Genomic DNA, 18,795 nt, shown 5'->3' on the forward strand with positions numbered 1-18,795 from the left:
GTTCGGAGGCCTGGGGCCCCTATCCTCAAGGCCCGTTGGTAGTCCAGGCTGCCTCTCCCGTCGGCAAGCACTGGGAGTGTGGCCGGCAGATTCGCGTGGCAGAGCTGTCCCAGTCCTGCTCCTCGGGAGTGGGGAGCTCCCACAGCACAGCCATGCATCCTTGCTGCCTTCTCCTTACACCACAAAGCCAGTTTCTCCTCAGTTTCATAGAGGAGCCGACCAGGCCAAGTTGCTAGAGAGTTCTGCCACCACCCAAGTGAACCAAGGGAGAGAGGCTCGGACCGGCCCCTCCTGCCTGTTGGCCAAGGAGGCACCAATGCAACCTCTGTGAGCCTGAGCCTCAGCCAGAGGCAGGGCCTACCCACTTTCTTCCTAGGAAGGCTGTGCTCGGAGCTGCCTCTAAGGACCAAAAGGGCAGGAACATCAGAAGTCCTGTGGGAGTTCAGTGGGGCTGCTGAATGGCTGCCTCCCCCCCCCCCCCCCAGCCTGCGGGGCCCCCAGGAGGGAGAGTCCCCTACTGGGTTGCGGCAGGAAATCAACAGAGCTTTGGGTGCCCCACTTCTATGGCAAAGATAAAGCTTCATATTTTAACAATAATAGCCCTTGACATTTTCCCAACGCTGAGCCTCACAGATGCACCTGTCAAACACTTCTGGGGGGGCGCTGATGTGCACACACATACCACGTGACCGAGGGAAGGGGCCTGGCTCCGCACCCTGCAGGCCCATCGCAGCACCTGGGGCCACGGGAGCTTGGCGGTTGCCCCTCACCTCCCTGTGGGGCCAGCTGCTCCGGGCCCTCTGCCCCTGCCCCACCCTGGCTGGTTTGGCAGTGGCTCGGTGGAGGCTCGGCCCCCAATTGAACAGAAAGGTTGAAGTCCCCGAGCCCCGGCAGGCACCCTGCTGGCAGTGCAAGACAGATGGAGAGCGGTAAGAAAGGCTTACGGAACACAGAGAATTCAAAGACAGAATTCACCTTCCCAGCTCCCAACTTCAAGGGGGCTTTGTAAGACCTCAAGAGCAAGACATTGACGGGACAGGTCGAATGTGATGTTGTGAGGTATGCGTGCTAGACCAAGCGGCACATCCCTACGGCAGGAGGCCTGGCAGGCAAGGGGTCCTCACCCCAGGGCCAATACCCTGGCTGAGATCCATGCCTGCAGGGAAGGTAGGCCCAGCTTCGGGGACCATCATGCCTGCTGGAGATGCCCCTCTGGGGAGCAAAGACCCGAGAATGTCTGACATACCCCTGTGCTGCCTCTTCCCCACACCTGATACAGGAAGCGTATATGGGGAACACATGTGGAGCCTTAACCTCTTTCGCACAGGTGAAACAGGTCCTAACCATCCACTCTGCTGGAAACAGGGCTTGGCGTGGGCCACCAGAATGCCAGCTCATCCAGAACAGCATGCTCAGGAAGGCATCTGGGCTTGGCGTCCCGAGAAAAGCAGCCAGAGACGCCCAGTGGATCCTATGACAACCTGTTTCCGAAGCTCACCCATCCATGTGGGAAGAGCCAGTGGGGTCTGGGTGGGCCCTGCCCAGGAAACCAGACAGCAGAACAAGAACATATGTTCGTGGCTGAGTCACTTCCTGGCTGGAGCCAAGGCAAGAAAAGCATGGAGAGAGGCCCAAGAGAAATGAGCCTCTGACCCAAGGATTTCCCTTCTACCAGATTGTCCTTAACCGCTAAGATAAAGACCCTTTGGTGATCACACAAGTCAGCTAGAGATGTGGGGCGGCCAGAGGCAGGGCCCCTCCGGTCTACTCCACCGGTAATGTTCCCCCAGCCTAGTCACACCCTCACTGGTGTGCCTGCTGGTAGATGAACCCCAGGACTTGGGGGCTAGGATTCCCATGTACCTTGTAGAAAGCAGCCCCAGAGAGAAGGAGCACCAACCCCTGGTAAGACGTAGAGGGTGGTGGGGGTGTGGGTGGGATATGAGGAACTCAAGTTGGGAAGGAAGCATCGGCTGCAGAGGGAGGCCCAGCTTGGGCTGGAGGTGAGCCCAGCCCTGAGCCACTCACTTTAAGGTGTCATCGGCGTTTTTGAACATGAGAATGGCGTTATAGATCTTCAAGGCCGGACCCAGCTTGACGCTCATGATCTTCACAATGTCCGCCTGTGTCAGCAAAAGGAAGGCCTCGCCGTCAATCATCTGAGGGGTTGGGGGAGGGAGGTGGAAAGCGGAGAAGGTGGAGAGGGCCGTGGGAAGGAGTGATGGAGAGGTGGGTGGGGTATGTGTAGGGAGTGGGCAGGGGAGAAAGAGAATCGGAGTCAAGGATGTGGGGGGGAACGGGGAGGAGAATAGAGATGGGAAGAGGAAGGAAAAGGAGAAACGAGGGAGGGAGAAAGGAAAAAAGGAAGATAGCGATGGGGACAGAGAAGGACAGAGATCTCCATTGGCTCCCCCATGTTCACACACATACTCTTTCTCTTTCTTTCTGCTGCCTGGTCTGAGGTCAGTGTGTGCGTGCATAATGTCTTCTGAGTCCTCCCAGCCAGTGGCCTCAAAGCAGGGCTGTTGCGCTTCCCCCGCAAAGCCCCAGGTTAGTGTCCCTGCTGCTGGCAGGTCAACACGCAGACACAGGGGGCATGCACAGGGGATGCAGTGGGATGTACACGGTGTCACCTATGAGCTATTCTTGCTGGGGGGTTGTGGGGAGAGAGGACGGGAGAGTAATTTAGTCTGAATCTGGGCTGGGCCAACCGCCAGACTGGACAGACTGACTACCTATGAGACCGTCAGTCTGCTTTGCCCTAATTTCTCACTCTAATGACTGGTCTGTGTCCCAGCCAGAGAGAATCTTGACGTTGTGTGTGTCTGAGTGTGCCATTTCAGCCCAACCACGGCCACTCCCTGGAGCGTGGTCCAGATCCTGGGGGAGGTGATGCCACGGACCAGATCCTGGGAAGGGTCATCTTCAGCCCTCACAGGCGTCCTGCTCCCCACTGAGACTCCATCTGATGCTGGTGGTCCACCCTTTGCCCCTTCTGGCCACTGCTTTTGTATCCGACCATGCCGAACTGAGACACGCAGCAGGTGCTCAGGGTGGGAGAGAGCCCTTCTTCTGACAAGGGGAGGATGCTGTAGCACCTAACTTTTGTGTGGCTCTGTGGCTGTACTCAGCAAGGAGTTACGACTGTCGTCACAGAGGGAGACCTCTAACCGGTGCCACATGCTTCTATCTCGTGAAACAGGTGTGGTAAAGATGTGGCTGAGTTACCAAATGACAAGGTGTATGAGACTGGAAAGGCTTACTGGTATTAGAGATGACAGGATCAAGATTTAAAACAATGAGACTATGAAACCAACAAAATAACATTTAATAGGGATAAATGTAAAGTTTTACATTAGGTTAATAAAAAAAAGAACAGTGGTACAAGTAACAAACTGGAAAATGTGGTTAGAATATAATGGATAATTGATATAATAAAAGGCACTTGGGGACTTTCGTGACCTCCAAGCTAGTCTGATGTGGCTATAATGAAGCTAGTGCAAACTTAATTTTTGCTTAAAAAAAAAAAAAAGAAAAAGAAAAGAAAAGAAAAATTATATAGGGTTTGCATCTAGGGGAAGAGAAAACAACCCAAATATCCAGTAACGGGAGAAGCATGGGCTCTTCATAAAATGGAGCAGAACTCAGCAATACGAATGGACAGACCACTGGTATACACGATAACACGGATGAGCCTGAGAAACATCACACTGAGTGAAAAGAGACAGACACCAAAGGATAAAAGCTGCACCCCCCTTTATGTGACGTCTGAGAACAGGTATAACTAACTTACGGTGCTAGAAATTAGAACAGTGGCCGCTGATGAGGGCGGGGACTGACAAAGGGGCCAAGAAAGACGTCTGTAAGAACTCCCTGGTATGATGGGAACGTTCTAGATCTTGGCTGAAGTGCTGGGTTCATGTGCGTTCGTCTCACGAAACTCGTGGAACTGTACTTCTAAGGTGCATGGATTTTGTTCCATGTACATTTTTAACTCCATTAAAAAGCATCTGGGTGTTGGTTCAACGATTCTAACAAGTGTGCCCCTGTGGTGAGCGCAGCTGATAAGGTGGGGGGGGGCAGGCTGTGCCTGGTGGTGGGTGGGGGTGTCAGGGTGGGGGTTGGATGGGGAATCTCTGTACTTTCCTCTCCATTTTGCTGTCAATCTAAAACTGCTCTGTAAAGATAAAGCCCTTTTAAAAACCAAACCAGAAAGCACGTATGGGAGAACTCAACCGGCGTGTTCTGTGCTGGTCAGAAAGCATCTGAAACCGGGGTACAGCCCTGAACACATATGTCAGAGTAAGACCACCAGCCCAGGAGGCAAGCACCTGGAGTGGGGTGGCATCTGTGGGCTCCCCCGCACGAGGTTACTATGAAGAACCGGCTGTGCTGGGTCTGGAGGGAATGAGTCTTCTCAGGGAAGAGGAACAGACTTCTTTCCTATGGGCGCCTTTCTCATTTATGGGAAGCTGAGACTACGCTTTCCTGGATGAAGGGGGATGGACGCGTGTATTCTTGGGAGGGGAGATCTAAACAAACTCCAAGCTACCCTTCCAGTTTCAAACTGTGTGAATTCGGAGAGTCACGATAAAACTCTTCACTTGAGGACTTAAGGACGACTATTCAGAGTTAAAACCACCACTGAGCCCCCAACCCCCACCCCAGTACCAGGCATTCTGTTATAGTGATAGGATTTGTGTATTACTCTATAGCAGGCTAGCGATATAATTATACTAGACATTCTGGTATCATGATCCATTCATCATTGCCATTGCTCAGGACAGCCCTGCGAGGCTGTCACCGTTATGGCCCGCATTATCCCTGTTTTAACTCATTTTATAGATAAGAAGATGCAGACTCACGCACAGTATAGGGCTCGAACTGGCAGAACTGGGATTCACACCCACCCTGTCTGTAAAGCTATGGTTCTTTTATGTACGACTCACTGCTTCTCGTCCTTGGTAAGCTTTCGGGTCTCGGTACTACGTATGTGTTAGGACGCTGGCAGTAAGAGGCAGACCTATGCCTTTCAGGACCCACTTGAGCTTACTGTCCCTAGTGAGCTGGGTTTGGAAGACGGGCCGCACGGAGAGCAGAGGAGCGAATGGAGCCCCGTCTCTGAGAGGCATTCTCCTTCCTGCGGTGATCTGAACACAGAGGGTTTGCAAGCTGGGCCACGGTCCATACTGGATTTTTCCCAGAGACGTGGGTCACTGTGACCAGTCTCCCACAGGCAGGACCACAGAGGGCGCTCCCTGGCAGGGGGCAGCGCTGCTGAGGGCATCTGCTCCCTGTTGCCTCAGTGACTGACCCTTCTGCCCCCACTCTGCACTTGTACCTCACCTCATCTTTGAAGAGTCGTGCCTGGTCCTCACAGCCGGTCAGGGTCTGAACGAAGCTGAAGACCTTGGAAACCAGAGAAGCACCTGTTGCCAAGGGGGTGGGGGCCTGGGAGCGCAAGGGGGAGGCGGGCCCACGTGCACTGGCTGCTCTTTGGGCTTTGACAGTGTCATTTTTCCTTATTAGCCTGCGAGGATGCTTGTGTCCCTGCTGCTGGGTGAGCGAGCCGGGGCCCAGGGGAAGCATCTCTCCCACTGGACTTGCATGGAGACTAGCAGCACGGGCCGCCCCCACCCGCCAGGGCAGGCCTGCTGAACCATCGCTCGGCCCCTGCCGGGCACCCACCCAGAGGGACCACGGACAGGAGACAGGAGCAGCAGATGCTACCAGGAGCTGAGTCCGCCTCTGCCTGCCAGGGGCCTTTCCTGAGCCCTCCCGCCGGGCTGTGGCGAGGAGGGCAAAGGAGGGGAGAGGAACGGGGATGGGTCCTCGCTCTCACCTCATCAATGGTCCACTTGGCAACCGCGGAGGCCGAGATGCCCGCCACTCCCGGCAGGAGCTTGCAGTGCTGCTCCCAGCACACGGACAGCGAGCGGTCCGGGTGGGCCGACAGGGCTGACATGAAGAGGGACTGGTGCATAGCGTCCACGGCTAGCGCTGCAGGCGGAGGCCAGCAGGCTGACTCTGAGGACGAAGCTGGTCCCCAGGGCCCGCTAATACCCATGCCCCTTGGGAGGACCACGGCCCCTTTCTGAGAGTCTTGCAGAGCCAAGAGGGAGGGCGATGGGAGCCCTCACGCACTGCTCACTCCCCCTGGTCAGGTAAGCCCCTCGCTTCACAGACTTCTGGGGCTCAGCTGTCAGGAGTGACTCCAGCCCCCTCTCTCTGAGGCTACATCACCCTGGGCCCCACGAGGAGATGCTGTAGCATTCCTGACCATTCTCTAGATGCCCTGCAGCAGAACGGCCTCCATCCGCCAAGGAGCTCAGCCCTGGCAGCAGAAGCCCATTCAGTTTGCCCTCCTCTTCCTGAGACCTTCGGGGCCCCGACCCACCGGCTGGGGGCCAGGGGGATTCTGTGCGGGAACCCGGCCTGGAAGCCGCAGCCACCGCCCCCAGCTCCTGTCCTCTCCCCTGTGCTCACCCGAGCCTGGTCCGGTTTGCCCGCTGCCTACGCGGACCTGCTCGCCACCTCCACGCTACCTGCCACCTGCCGCTCTGCCTGCAGTCCCGGCTCCTGGCCTTCAGCCTCGGCTGCTACAGGGTCTCCTGTGGGACGCTGCTCTGCTGGGCCTCCTTCTTGGCCAGGCCTGGCGCCCGCCTGCCTGGACTTCAGTTACCTTTGGCTGCTCTGACAAGCGTGGCCCCTGCCTCCCTCACTAGCCTCGGCAGGCCTGGAGCCACACAGTCACTGTCCCAAGGGGCTTGCGCTGCCTCTAACAGTCCAAGAGAGCTGCCTCTTTCCTGTTCACGGGGCATTGGTTCTGGACACGCGGCTGCAGCTTGCCACCACCCCCTTCTCATGGGGCCTCCCCTGCTCGTCACAGACTGTCCTTCCCTGACCCTTTGGCCCCTAAGCTTCAGCCTTTCACCTCAACTCTGCACTTCGCAGCCACCCTCCAAGCCTCTGGGATCCTATCAGCAGCCCCATGTGCCATTCTCTGCAGCTCCTCCTGCCATCCCTGCTTATTGGCCCCAGAGGGCCCCGCCTTGGGCACCACGAGGAAGCTGCCACCGTGCGCCGCTCAGCCAGCTCTCAGCGCCCACCTGCGGCCCCGGCAGCCTCTCCCCTGCCCGCTTCCGCCCCAGCGCTTTGTCTCCTGGCCACAGGTCTGGCCTCCTGCCTTTGAGGTCCTGTTTCTGGTTCTCCATGTACAGGTGGAGGAGTCTTGGGGGACAAGGCCACGAGGCTGTAGGGAGCTTTGTTCCTTATCTTTCTCCCCCAGAGCACGGGACAGGAGCTCTCACACATAGTCGGGGTGTCTCATCGAACTGCAAACTGACTTGGGGCCGGTCAGAACCTGCTACGGTTTGTTTTTTGCTTTGGGGTTTTTTTTTTTTGGCCTTATAAACAACAGAAACATATTCCTGACAGTCATGGCAGCTGGGAAGTCCAAGATCAAGGCACCAGCAGATTTGGTATATGGTGAAGGCCCACTTCCTGGCTAACAGATTGCCAACTTCTCACGGGGTCTCGCTTGGCAGAAGGAGCACTGGAGCCTCTGAAGTCTCTTTTATAAGGGCCCAGATCCCATTCATGAGGGCTCCACCCCTATGACCTAATCACCTCCCCAAGGCCCCACCTCCTAATACCGTCACACTGGGGATTCAGTTTCACATAAGAATTTGTGGGGGGACACAAACATTTAGTCCATAGCATTATTATTGTTGTTGTTGTTGCTGTTATTATTATATTATTGGATAAGCCCTTCTTCACCCTCTCTGGGCTGCAGCCTCAGTCTCCGAAAAGACTTAAGTTCTCAGGATGCTTCTGGAATGAACACACAGGCACACGCCCTCTGGTGGTCAGAACATGGCTCTGGACGGCAAGCTGGCCAGGTGTCCGTCCCATAGAGGGTAGAAAAGGTGCCCACTACAGTCCCATCCCCAGAAGTCCTCACCCTGGGGGCCTGAGAGGCTGGCCAAGCCCCTCCTCACTCAAGCCCGAAGCGGCAGGACGTGCCTTCTGCTTCCACCAGGAAGAGTACGGACTGGCAGCACGAGGAGGTCAGCCACACTCAGGGCTAATAATACCAGTAGGGACTGGTGTTAAGTCTTTACTTGACCTTTCCATTTAAGCGCCCAACTGCCTTCTGAGGTGGGCGTATTATCAGCATTGCACAAATGAGCCAGCCGAGGCTCAGAGAGGGGGTCACCTGCCCGAGGTCTCACGGCCGGTAAAAGGCTGTCTGGCTCCAGGGCTGTGCTTTTAACCACCATCCTAGATACCGCCCAGGTTGCAGAGACTGTTCCTGAAGAACCGGAACAGCTTAAGTGCTTAAGTGCTCTCCCACCCGCTCTTCTGGCCTCAAAGACAAGGGCATTCCACTCGACTGAGGTGAGATCGCCAGCACGCCTGCTGTGTGTCAGGCCCTGTACCAGGGCCTGAAGCCGTGAGGTCAATCTGTCACCCAACGGGAGGCTCAGTCACCCTGCCCCTCCCTTTGGAACATGCCATGAGGTTCACTGTGTTCCCCCCAAATTCACATGGTGAAGACCTAACCCCCAATGCCCCTGAATGGGACTATACAGTTAATCCTTGACCAATGTGGGGGTGAGGGGCACCAACACCCCATGCGGTCAAGTCCACGTAGAACTTTGACATCCCCCAGAACTTCGCTGCTAACATCCCACTGTTGACTGGGAGCCTTACCAACATCGTATACAATTACCATAGGTTTTCTATGTTATATGGATTATATACTGTATTCTTTCAATAAAGGAAGCTAGACAAGAAAACCTTATTAAGAAAATCCCAAAGAAAATACGTTGGCAGTACATGCTACAAAAAATTCACATGTAAGTGGACACACACAGTTCAAACCCCTTTGTTCAAGGGTCATCTGTACTGGGAAACAGGGTCTTCCAGCAGATGACTAAGTTCAAACGAGGTCATCAGAGTGGGCTCTCATCCAATCTGGTGTCCTAACAAGAAGAGCAATTTTGGACATGCGCAGAGAGACACCGGGAACACACACGCACAGGGGGTAGATTGCGGGAGGACACGGCGAGAAAGTGGCCATGTGCAAGCCAGGAGCAAGGTCTCAGAAGAAACCAACCCTGTGGATACCTTGATCTGGGACTTTGAGCCTCTGGAAGTGTGAGAAAATAAATTTCTGTGGGTTAAGCGGCCAAGTCTGTGGTACTTGGTCGTGGCACCCAAGCTAAGACAAAGGAGATGGAGGGGTAACTGACATCTGGCTAGGTGCTTCCACTCTGTTACACCAGCGGCACAGGGCAGAAGTCAGACCGGAGTCTGAATCCCAGCTCTACCCCTTACAAGTCGAGTGACTTTGCCCTCTGAGCCTCCCAGTCCTCTTCTCTCAGCAGAAGAGAATGGTGTCCATGTTATAGGATGCCTGTGAGGGTCAGCGACCGTGTATGTAGAGCGCCTGTGACAGTGCTGGGCCCACAGTAGGTACTCAGTAAGTAAGTAAGTAAGTAGTTATTCTAGGTACTTGATACCTGAAAGAAGTATTAGTCATGTCTTCAAATGAGATTGAGACTCGGGAGATATTAAGTGACTTGCTTAGGGTCACGCAGCTAGACAGTGAAAGCCACGCCTCCCTCCCAGAAGGAGCAGAGCTGGGGGCCTCCTCCTGCTGCACAGTGGGGATCCTGAGGCTCAGAGACTCACAACAGGGTCTCCAGTGAAGTGGGGCTGGAACCTGAAGGGACTCCTGAGCTCTCGCCTCTGCTCTGTGCTCTGCAAGGGCCTGAAAGGAAGAGGCGGCCTCCCTTCCACTTGTCCCTTTTGGGTCCCCTGGTGACTCATCCCAGCAATCACTAAGCACGCACTGTGAACACGGTGTGGAGGGCATGGCAGTAGAGGACTCAGGACTTACTTGGGAAATCTTCCTGTGGGATCTTCCGGTATTTAGGAGGGCGTCCAATCCTGGAGAGAGAGGGACCCAGTCCGTGGCAGGGAATCAGTGCCTGGCCTGGCCCCAGAGGACACGAGGCCCTGTACCCTTGCCCTCCGCACCGGCCATGATGGCGAGGCTTCTTCCTTAGGGAGAAGCCCGAGAGGTTCCTCTTACGGGCCGAGGCCTCTGTGTCGGATAACTCCGCCTTCAGCCGACTCTGGTTCCTCTCAGCCAGCGGGCAGCCCGAGAGGCAATGGTGAGCTGTGAACTTGCCTGTGACGTGTCCGGAACCATCACAACCAGGAGTGGGGCACTTCCTGGGGAAGAGGTAGAAGGAGGAGGCTTACGCTGGGCTGAATCCACTTGTTCCCACTGAGCCCTTCCCCAGGCTGGCCCCCTTCGGAGAGTGTTTTGGGGAACCTGATGGGCCGCACGGAGGAGGTGTAGAGGACCCCTCTCTGAATAATGCCGGAGGGTCTCCGAGTAGGAGCCCTTCACTCACCGGTGGTGAAAGCTGTACTTGGAGGTCCTAGTGTGTGGCAGGCTCCGACAGCTGAGAGGGGGACAGCCCCCGGGGGAGGCAGAGCTGGGCTCTCTGGGTCCTGGGGGAGCAGGAAGAAAAGAGTTAGCATGAGGTCCGGGACTGGGGGTGGGAAGGGGGATGTAGAGCAGGGAAGGAACACTTTCTCTGGGGAAGGTCAGCACTAGGAGCTAGCGCCCAGCTACGGGGCCCTAACAAAGACTGTGACATCATTTCCTGCTACTGAGTAGCCGCTCCTCCTTGGGGAATGAGGGCTTGGCTCTCATATGCTTTGTCAAAACCCCAGGCCATGTCCATTGTCTATGAGAGGAGATCCCTATGGGAGAAAACCAACTCCAAGCTGGTGTGGGCACAGCAGTAGCTTAGAAGCCACATCAGGCACAATTATGTTACCCTGTCTGCTTCCCTGTTTTGTTCTTGAGACTCTGGTAACTTTCTTTAGGCCCTACTCGTATTTGCAGAAAAATCGAGAAGGATCGACACCACATGTGTCTTGGGGCTAAGTGGTCCGATGACCTGACCTCCCAGGCCACCTGCAGGAACCAGAATTTTATTTAAGGGAACCCAGCTTCCTCAGCAAACATAATGTGTGCTCTGTGTGCCTCTGCTGGGTGCTGAGGGAACCCCCGGGGCGCAGAGCTCCCTCCTAGGCACACTGAAGCAGCCTAAACCCAACAGCCAGGGAAGCCAGAAGCACAGCTCAGTGTAGCAGAGACCCCTGAGGCAGGGAGGATGGGGGACCCAGAGCTCACTGTGGGCACCGGAGCCCACCTGTGCATGACGGTCAGAATCCCGTGGATTCTACAGGAGGGGGACAGTCAGAGCTCATGGGGTTGGGGCAGACTTCTTAGTAGGAAAGGGTCCGAGTGTCCTAAGCGTACGCACGGAGAGGAGGCTGCAAGGGATGTCCTGTCTTGGAGCACCAGCCCGCAGGGTGGATGTCTGGGTGGTCGGCGTCAATCCAGAAGTCATAGGCGTGACTCCAGCCATCAAAGTGGAGCTGTGGAGGAAAGGCCGTTGGCGGTCAGGCGTTCCTCATGTAGCCCAGCTCAGCCAGGAGATCCTCCAAGCTCCAGGAGGTTCTCTCTGTCCCCCAGGCCTGTCAGAAGCGACATCCTGGATTGGAAGGACCAAGCAGCCAACCTCACAGTAACCCGCCTCCGCCACCACATTTTCCAAGGACAACCTTCTTAAGTTACTGGCATCTTCCATTAATCTAGGCACAGGACAAGGGTCATCAGACCCACATGGACGGCTCAGAGAGGGGAAAGGACTGGTCCCAGCTCATCAAGATCACTCATGGACGAGGGCAGAGGGAAACCCAAGATCTTCAACCTTGAGTATAGAGCTCTCCTCCCTACAACATGCAGCCTCCCTTACGTCTGGCTCCTGCCATGCCCTTGACCGCAAAGCCGTCTACAGAATTCCTGCCCAGACAGGCTGTACACTCCCCAGTCCAAGGGGCCCAGAGCCACCTTTATCCGATGGTCCTCCACGTCCTCCACGCTGGCCACGCGCACCAGGGCTGGGTTCCTACGGTCCACGGCCTCCAGTTTCATGTTGACCAGAAAGCTGTGTGGGGCCCGCTGCAGGAGGACAGCAGCCTTCAGGCCAACGCCCAGCTCAGGGGGGCCGAGGCCCCAAGGACAGAGGCCAAGTGCTGTGCCTTGGAAATCGTGGCCTGCCAAAGGGGCAGCCTTCCATTGGGCTGGCTGAGTATTCCATGCCTTCCCAGAGGTCAACTCTGGGAGCAGAGAGAGCTGACTCACCACCTTGAAGGCCCAGGTGGGCACAGCAGATGCCCCGGTTTCTTCCAGATACTTCTCCCAACAGAAGCTATCAGGGTCTGGGTAGTCTGGAGGAGAGGATGAGAACAATGTCTAGGCACCCCTGCACACTTGGGGAGTTCTCTCTCCCCAAAACAGGACCAGGAGCTCAGAAGGGGTACAATCCCCCTCACCCCCAGCACCACCAGAACCAGCTCCTGGCAGGGGCTCCTGAGGCAGAGGGGCGCTAACCAGAACTAAGCACATCACCACCCCACAGTTCACTGTGGGTTCCCGGGCTGTCTGGGAACCCTGGCTCCCAATCCCCCGTCCCCGGCCCCGCTGCTCCAGCCCTAGCCCCATACCCATCGGAAACTTTCTTTGCTTTAGATTCCTGCTTCCGTGTTGGGGCTGGGGAGGGGGGTCATTTAACTTTCTTCCTTAAACCTCAACAGAATCGGGGGTTGACAGGTCTCTCCTGACATCAAAGACTTCTCAATTCCCAAGCCAAAAAGATGAGGCTCCAGGACCCAGATCCTAAAGGCCCTGCTACTGAGGCCCTGCGAAGGGGTTGGTGGAGGAGAGGGCTGTGGAGCTAGGCCTGGGAAGGGGCATCTTCTCAGGCAGCAGGGTCACCTTGTGGAGGGGTGAGGGGCTTTCCTTGCTTCTGGCACCAGCCCACCGGGTGGATGTAGGGGCTGCTGGGGTCACACCTGAAACCGAGAATACTTCATTGTCCCAAGGGCCACTCTGAGGACGAGGACAGCATGGCTTCAGTGCCCATCCTCATTTTGCTGCTTGGTGACAGCTATACAGATGGCTGGTAAAAAAGGTCAGAAAACTGCAGCATTAACTACAAACTATAATAAACCATAATATTGCAGGGAAAACCATGAAACACAGCAGCTCGCTCATCCTCACCTTGGTATTTTTAGATGAAACATCTGATATTACACTGTGTTGCTGAGGATACAACAGATCAAAGCCACAGGACAGTCAGTGAGCCCCAGAGCAAATATCAATGTCAGGACCAGGCAGGGGCCACGTGGGGCCCAAGTTCTGAAAGTCCTGCCTGGGGCTCCAGCCTCCCCCCCCCCGACCCAAGGCCAAGTCTGGGCCCTCTCACTACCAGTAGTCGTAAGTATCATCCCAGTTGTCAAAATGCACTAGGAAGCGGCTGTCCACCACGTCGGTCACGCTGGCCACGCAGACGAGGGACGGGTTCATGCGGTCCACTGCCTCCAGCTTCATGCCCACCTGGAAGCCCAGGGGTGGGGGGCTCTGGGGGCAAGAAGAGGGGCTGCCATGGCCAGCCCCAGGCTGGCTAGCATGAACCCAGAACCCCCTGGCCCAGGAAGGAGGAAGTTCTCTAGGAGTCATTCCTGGGGTGGGGTGGGGAGCAGGAGAGAAATCGGCTGAGAAAGAGGGTCCCTCCAGGGCAGAATCCTAATCCTCAGCCCGGAGCCACTCGGGAGCTTCTGCTCTCCAAGGTATGCTCACAGAGAGCCTCACTGAGCTGGAAGCTGAGGGACAGGAAGGAAGTTACACATTCCCCCAGAGTCCGCCAGGGTGAGCACAAGCCTCTCCACCCCAGGCAAGCCTGGCCAAGCTTGCACTGAAGCTGACAGGGCACTGGGGAGGGAGGAGCTGACGTGAGGTGGGGAGAGGGGAGGGAGGGCATCTGTCAGGCATAAGCTTCCAAAACTGTCACCTCCCTGTTGACCTTTACTACAACCCCATGGAGATAGGTACGATCATCCGCATTTCATAAGTTAAATAACTTGCCCAGAACCACAGTGCTAGTCAATGGTGGGACCAGGATTTCAACAGTTTGACTTAAAAGTCTGGATTCCCTGTCCTCATAGTGGGTAGAATGCCCAGTCACCTGGGATCCTGGGGCCAGACCACGGTGGGGGAGTAAGGGTCCCTGTCTGCATGGCACGGGGATCCTTTGACCCGCAGCGACTTTTGATATGGTGACAACTTTAACGGGGGTTCCTTAAGTCTCTCAGACCTTTGGCTGGGGATCAGGAGCTACTTTAACTGCTGGATAAAGCTGCCAGCTGCCTTGAACAGAGAAGAAGGCAAGGAGTGAGTGTTGGGACTAAGTGGGAGAACTGAGGTATTGGTCAAAGGGAAGGAAAAAGCAGCTTCCAGAGCACAGGCTTGGTCCTTACCACCAAGACTTGCAGAGCAAACCAGAGCAAGAAACCAGCACAGTGACATCCCAGGGCCTGGGCCAAGCTGGTGGCCAGGGACTCGCAGTGGGTGCTCGGAGGAGAGGGCTTCTGCAGTGGGGCGGAGGGGAAAGCGGGGCGGAACCTATAACCAGCTCCCCTTCTGGCCCTGGGCCGGCCCAGAGCGCCACCCCCCGGCTGGGTGGGAGGGACCAGAACAAAGCTGAGAGCACTGGGAGCCAGAACAAAGCTGAGAGCACTTTCTCCTGGAGGAGTCCGGACAGCCAGGCCCGAGGCAGGGACTCTGTCCTGGAGGGTGGTGTCCACTCTCGCCCCGGGGCACTCACGTGGCTCTGGCTCATGAACAGGTGCTTGGGGGCGGCCTGAGCTCGTGTGCTGCGCAGGTATTGGCCCCAGCTGAACTCCTCCTCCTTGTAACCTGGGCCCCTCAGGGGGGAAGAAGAGAGGGCCGTGCAGACAGAGGCTGGGCCCGCAGCAAGGGTGGCCCACACCCAAGCACCAGAATAGGGAAAGCCCAAGGACCTCCCAACCCTCAAGAGCCCGCCCGGGAAACCCTGCTGAGGCGGGATGTGACCTGGGTAGACACCCAAGGGGCAAGGGCAAAGCAGAAGCCCTGGGCTCCTAGTTACAGTGGGATTGCATGAAGGCCAGCTGTGGAATGGGGAGTAAGGAAGGGGAACCTAAGGGGAACAAGGGAAGGTCACTGTGAGCAACCCAGCCAGGCCTTACCTTTGGGGGGCTGCAGCTTGTGTCCAGTCTTCTCGAACCAGCCGGCAGGGTGAATGTCAGGGGAGTTGGCATTGATCCAGAAGTCATGGCACTCGGAATACCCATCAAAGTGCAGACGTAGGCGGTAGCCACACACCTAGCCCCAGGATGGGGAAATCACAGGGACTCTGATGACGCCAGCAGACACCCACTCCTTCTCCCTCACCTCTCCTAGCCCAGGCTGGTGGTCTCAAGGGTCTCAAATGCTAGCAGATTCCCCACCCCACCACTCTTCCCCCCATCCCAAACGTGGCCCCGAGCTCTCCCATCCCACATTGAGGACAGATCAGGTACTCATGAGCCCTGAGCTCTGGGTGTGACAGGCGGAGTCTAGGACATCCTCTTACCCTTTGGAGCCCTGGACAGAACCCCACGGGCACCTACCAAGGCTCAGGCCTGTTCAGGCTCAGCCTTGCCTTCTGCTACCGTGCCTCCCTGCTCTCCGCTCACACACTGCTCTGACCTCACCAAGCTGATGGCAGCTCCTTGAACTTGGCACCCTTGTCCATGCCCCAGTACTTTTGTTCCTTTGCTACTTCTGCCAGGAACACCCTACTCATTCACAACTTATCCCTCGAGGCTCAGCAGGAGGACTTTCCTCTATGAAACCCCTTCTACCCCCTCGGTGCGGCCCTGCGCAACCTCTGTTGCTCCACTCCCATCCCCGCTGCCCCTGCCCGCCCGTGCCGCACGTTGCTGATGTGTTTATCTCACTGATTCCCACACCACAAACTCCCAGAGGACAGGACCTTGGTTGGACACACATACACATCCCTGCTCTCAGCCCCTCTCCTCCTCGGGCTGCCCCCCACCCCTGCACGGAAGGACACACCATTCAGTAACATCACCATGCCCAATACTCTGGTGTTCGTTCCTTTTTTAGCTTTCTGTGTGTTCCACCATAAGCCCCTAAAGATTGTGCTTTCTGAGGGCAGGGCAGCATCTCCCTCATCCAAGCCAGGCCCTCCATGTCCCCAGCAGTCCCCGTCAGTCTACCCAAAGAGACATCGCCAGAATGTGGGTGCCTGCCTCAGCTCACCTCGGCCACGGTGAGGATGAAGTACATGGACGGGTGTTGAGGGTCGATGCCTTCCAACTTCATGCCCGGTCTGAAGCCATTCTTATTATGAGTGACTGCCTGGTACTGTCAACGCACAGATTGGGGAGGACCCAGCCTCCATCCAGCCTTATCCTTGCCTAGTGGGCTTGGGGTGAAGGAGCTGCCTTTAGGCCCCACCCGCCTCATATTACCAAAGGGGTAACTTATTTGGGGATCTTTAGTGCAAGGAGCAGGACAGACTAGCTCCCGAGTCCTCTGAAAAATATGGGCTAAGTCAGGGCTGGTCTAAAGGGCTTCCCCTTACCCAAGTCATGAGAAGATGAGCGTACAGAACTGGGTAGAAGGTACGAGGGTTGCAGAGTCCACAGGTGCAGTATGGGCAAGCCTGGGTCCCACCTCCCTACTTTCTCCTACCCTGAAAGCCTCTCATGGTGAGTCCCTTTTCTATTCTGGGACCTTAACCAGCCTCTCCCCTTTCTATTCTGCCAGGTTTTTTTTTTTTTTTTTTTTTTTTTTTTTTTTGAGGGATATCAGACACACAATACACCAGAAGGTCTAAGTTTGATAGTGAGTTCCTGGACTGGGCATACAAGCTCTTCCCAGGTAGAAATTATCCGACTCACGTCCTGGAAGAGGCTGACAGGGGCAGTGACAGCCTTCTGCTCCTCGAGGTAGGACTCCCATGACCAGCCTTCTTTCTTCTCCCCTGATGCTGTGAACAAGAGACAGACAGACTGACCCCTGGACTGCTCCCAACAGATTCTTCTTCTCAGTTTCCCCCGAATCAACTCTACCTTACCTCCAAAACAAACCCTTCTCTATGGTTGTGTGCCGCCCTCTGGGACCTCCCAGCCATGATGGCCCCAGACCCAGAGTCTCAGACTTTAGGTGAGCCTCAATCTCCAGTGGGGCTACGCCAAATTCTGTCTGCCCTCATCCCCCGGCCACTGTCAGGAAAAGTACTTTGGACTGTAGAGCACGTAACTGAGGTTACAAAGTCTCAGCCACAGAGAGACCCTGCTCTCTGACAAAGCTGAGTGGCAAGTCCTGAGCCAGAGGACTTCATTGCCTAATCTCATGGGAGAAAAGAGGAAGAGAGAAAGGAAAGAGAAAACATGGAAGGAGGAAGAAACAGAGGAGCAAGATCACACAGAAATGAAAAACTCTCATTTTTCCATCCTCCTTCTGAACACAGAGGTACGCACAGACACACAAATACATACCCATGTGTCTGGCATGCCCACAGGATAGAGACAGATTGTATGGCCCTCCCAGACATACACATGCTGTACGTGCACGCGCACCCCCGCCCCACCAAGCACGTGCATGCACGCTACAGTCAGGGCCTACAGCCCTCAGAGCTCCAGGTCCTGGGGAGGGCGAGGGGAGACCAAGTCCCCTGAAGGAACTTCATGTTAGCCTGTGGTGGGGACCTGGCCACCAGCACAGAAGAGAAACATCCTTTAGAGACTAGAACAGCTGGCAACGTGTGAGGTAGGCTCACGAGGTCAGCCTGGGCTGCCTTCAACTGAAGGCCACACAATGAAAGAGGCAACTACTTGCAAAAATCAATTCATGTCCCTTGGGAAAACAGCCCCAGCTTCTTCTAGTAACTTCTCTGTCCCCCATTTTGTCATCTGCAATATGCAGACGACTTCATCTACCACAGGGAGTCGTTGGGAGGAGTAAATGAGATGCTGGGAGTAAAAGATCTTCACGAAATGCAAAGTCTGGTCTTGAGTTTCTGGACTCCCTGGGGCTCCCTTAAGTCTGTCTTACCTGGATTCTATCTCTGCCATGCTCTGGCCCACCTGGCTGCTGCCCTGGTCATCCAGATGTGGAGGGCTCTGTCACTCACAAAGACGGTTTTTTCTTTAGTTGGAACCTAAGTGGCTAGAAGCTCCTCCCCAGAAGCTGCCTACGGTCTGGGGTCACTGGGCTGAGCCTGACCCAGCTGGGCCAGAGCAAGGATTTTCTTCATCATCAGACTCTCAGACACCCACACGGACACACCAGACAGAGCACATCCTCTGTCCTGAGTGAAATCTGGATTGTCCCAAGAACGCATCACCTACTGTGCTCCCTCAAGAAAGCCTTGCTTTTCCCACTCGGCCTTTCTCCAGACTTCCTGAACATGCCAGGGGAGAGAATAGGCTTCGGGACCCCAGTCTTCGGGACAGTCTCTCTGTCTCTCACCACTACAGTCCCACATCATCCTGGATAATATCTCCCCACTTTTTCCAAATCACCACTTCTATCACTAGCTCTTCCCATCACCCATCCCTTTCTCTCTAGAGATGAGATGACATTCTTCTCTACTCTTTTCCTCACCATAACATGAGCCACTTGTCGGATTTCTCCCCTCAGGCACCTCTGCCCCTCCTCGGTCCTAACTCCCAAGTTCATCTTCTGTCATCAAGTTCATCTTCTGTCGGCCGTACCCCAAAGTGGCCGAGTCCTAAGACCCCCCGTGCTACAGCAGAGACCTCTGACTTCATCTTCTGTCCCTTGGCCTCCCAACTCCCAACCTTGTC

General features: G+C 55.7%; 1 protein-coding gene across 5 annotated transcripts in view; it reads right to left on the reverse strand.

The window, feature by feature from the left end:
• Positions 1-504: 504 nt before the first annotated feature.
• Positions 505-18,795, reverse strand: part of L3MBTL1 (L3MBTL histone methyl-lysine binding protein 1) — a 34,064-nt gene continuing 15,773 nt past the window's right edge. Inside the window, exons 8-22 of one of the 5 annotated variants that reach the window (XM_032838529.1) lie at positions 16,885-16,973; positions 16,241-16,345; positions 15,163-15,298; positions 14,760-14,851; positions 13,365-13,516; positions 12,872-12,948; positions 12,239-12,324; positions 11,945-12,055; positions 11,355-11,469; positions 10,431-10,530; positions 10,048-10,245; positions 9,908-9,957; positions 5,843-6,000; positions 5,347-5,409; positions 505-2,123 (exon numbers count right to left, since the gene is read on the reverse strand). In XM_032838529.1, the coding sequence (XP_032694420.1) occupies positions 2,025-2,123; positions 5,347-5,409; positions 5,843-6,000; positions 9,908-9,957; positions 10,048-10,245; positions 10,431-10,530; positions 11,355-11,469; positions 11,945-12,055; positions 12,239-12,324; positions 12,872-12,948; positions 13,365-13,516; positions 14,760-14,851; positions 15,163-15,298; positions 16,241-16,345; positions 16,885-16,973 (1,631 nt within the window). In that variant the 3' untranslated portion in view covers positions 505-2,024. Of the gene's footprint in view, positions 2,160-3,312; positions 5,410-5,842; positions 6,001-9,907; positions 9,958-10,047; positions 10,246-10,430; positions 10,531-11,354; positions 11,470-11,944; positions 12,056-12,238; positions 12,325-12,871; positions 12,949-13,364; positions 13,517-14,759; positions 14,852-15,162; positions 15,299-16,240; positions 16,346-16,884; positions 16,974-18,795 lie in introns of those variants that run through there. The other 4 variants (XM_032838528.1, XM_032838527.1, XM_032838531.1 and 1 more) reach the window with 4 other exon arrangements.

This window comes from Lontra canadensis, unplaced genomic scaffold (assembly GCF_010015895.1).
Source record: "Lontra canadensis isolate GAN:19392208 unplaced genomic scaffold, GSC_riverotter_1.0 scaffold105, whole genome shotgun sequence".
NCBI classification, from domain to species: Eukaryota; Metazoa; Chordata; class Mammalia; order Carnivora; family Mustelidae; genus Lontra; species Lontra canadensis.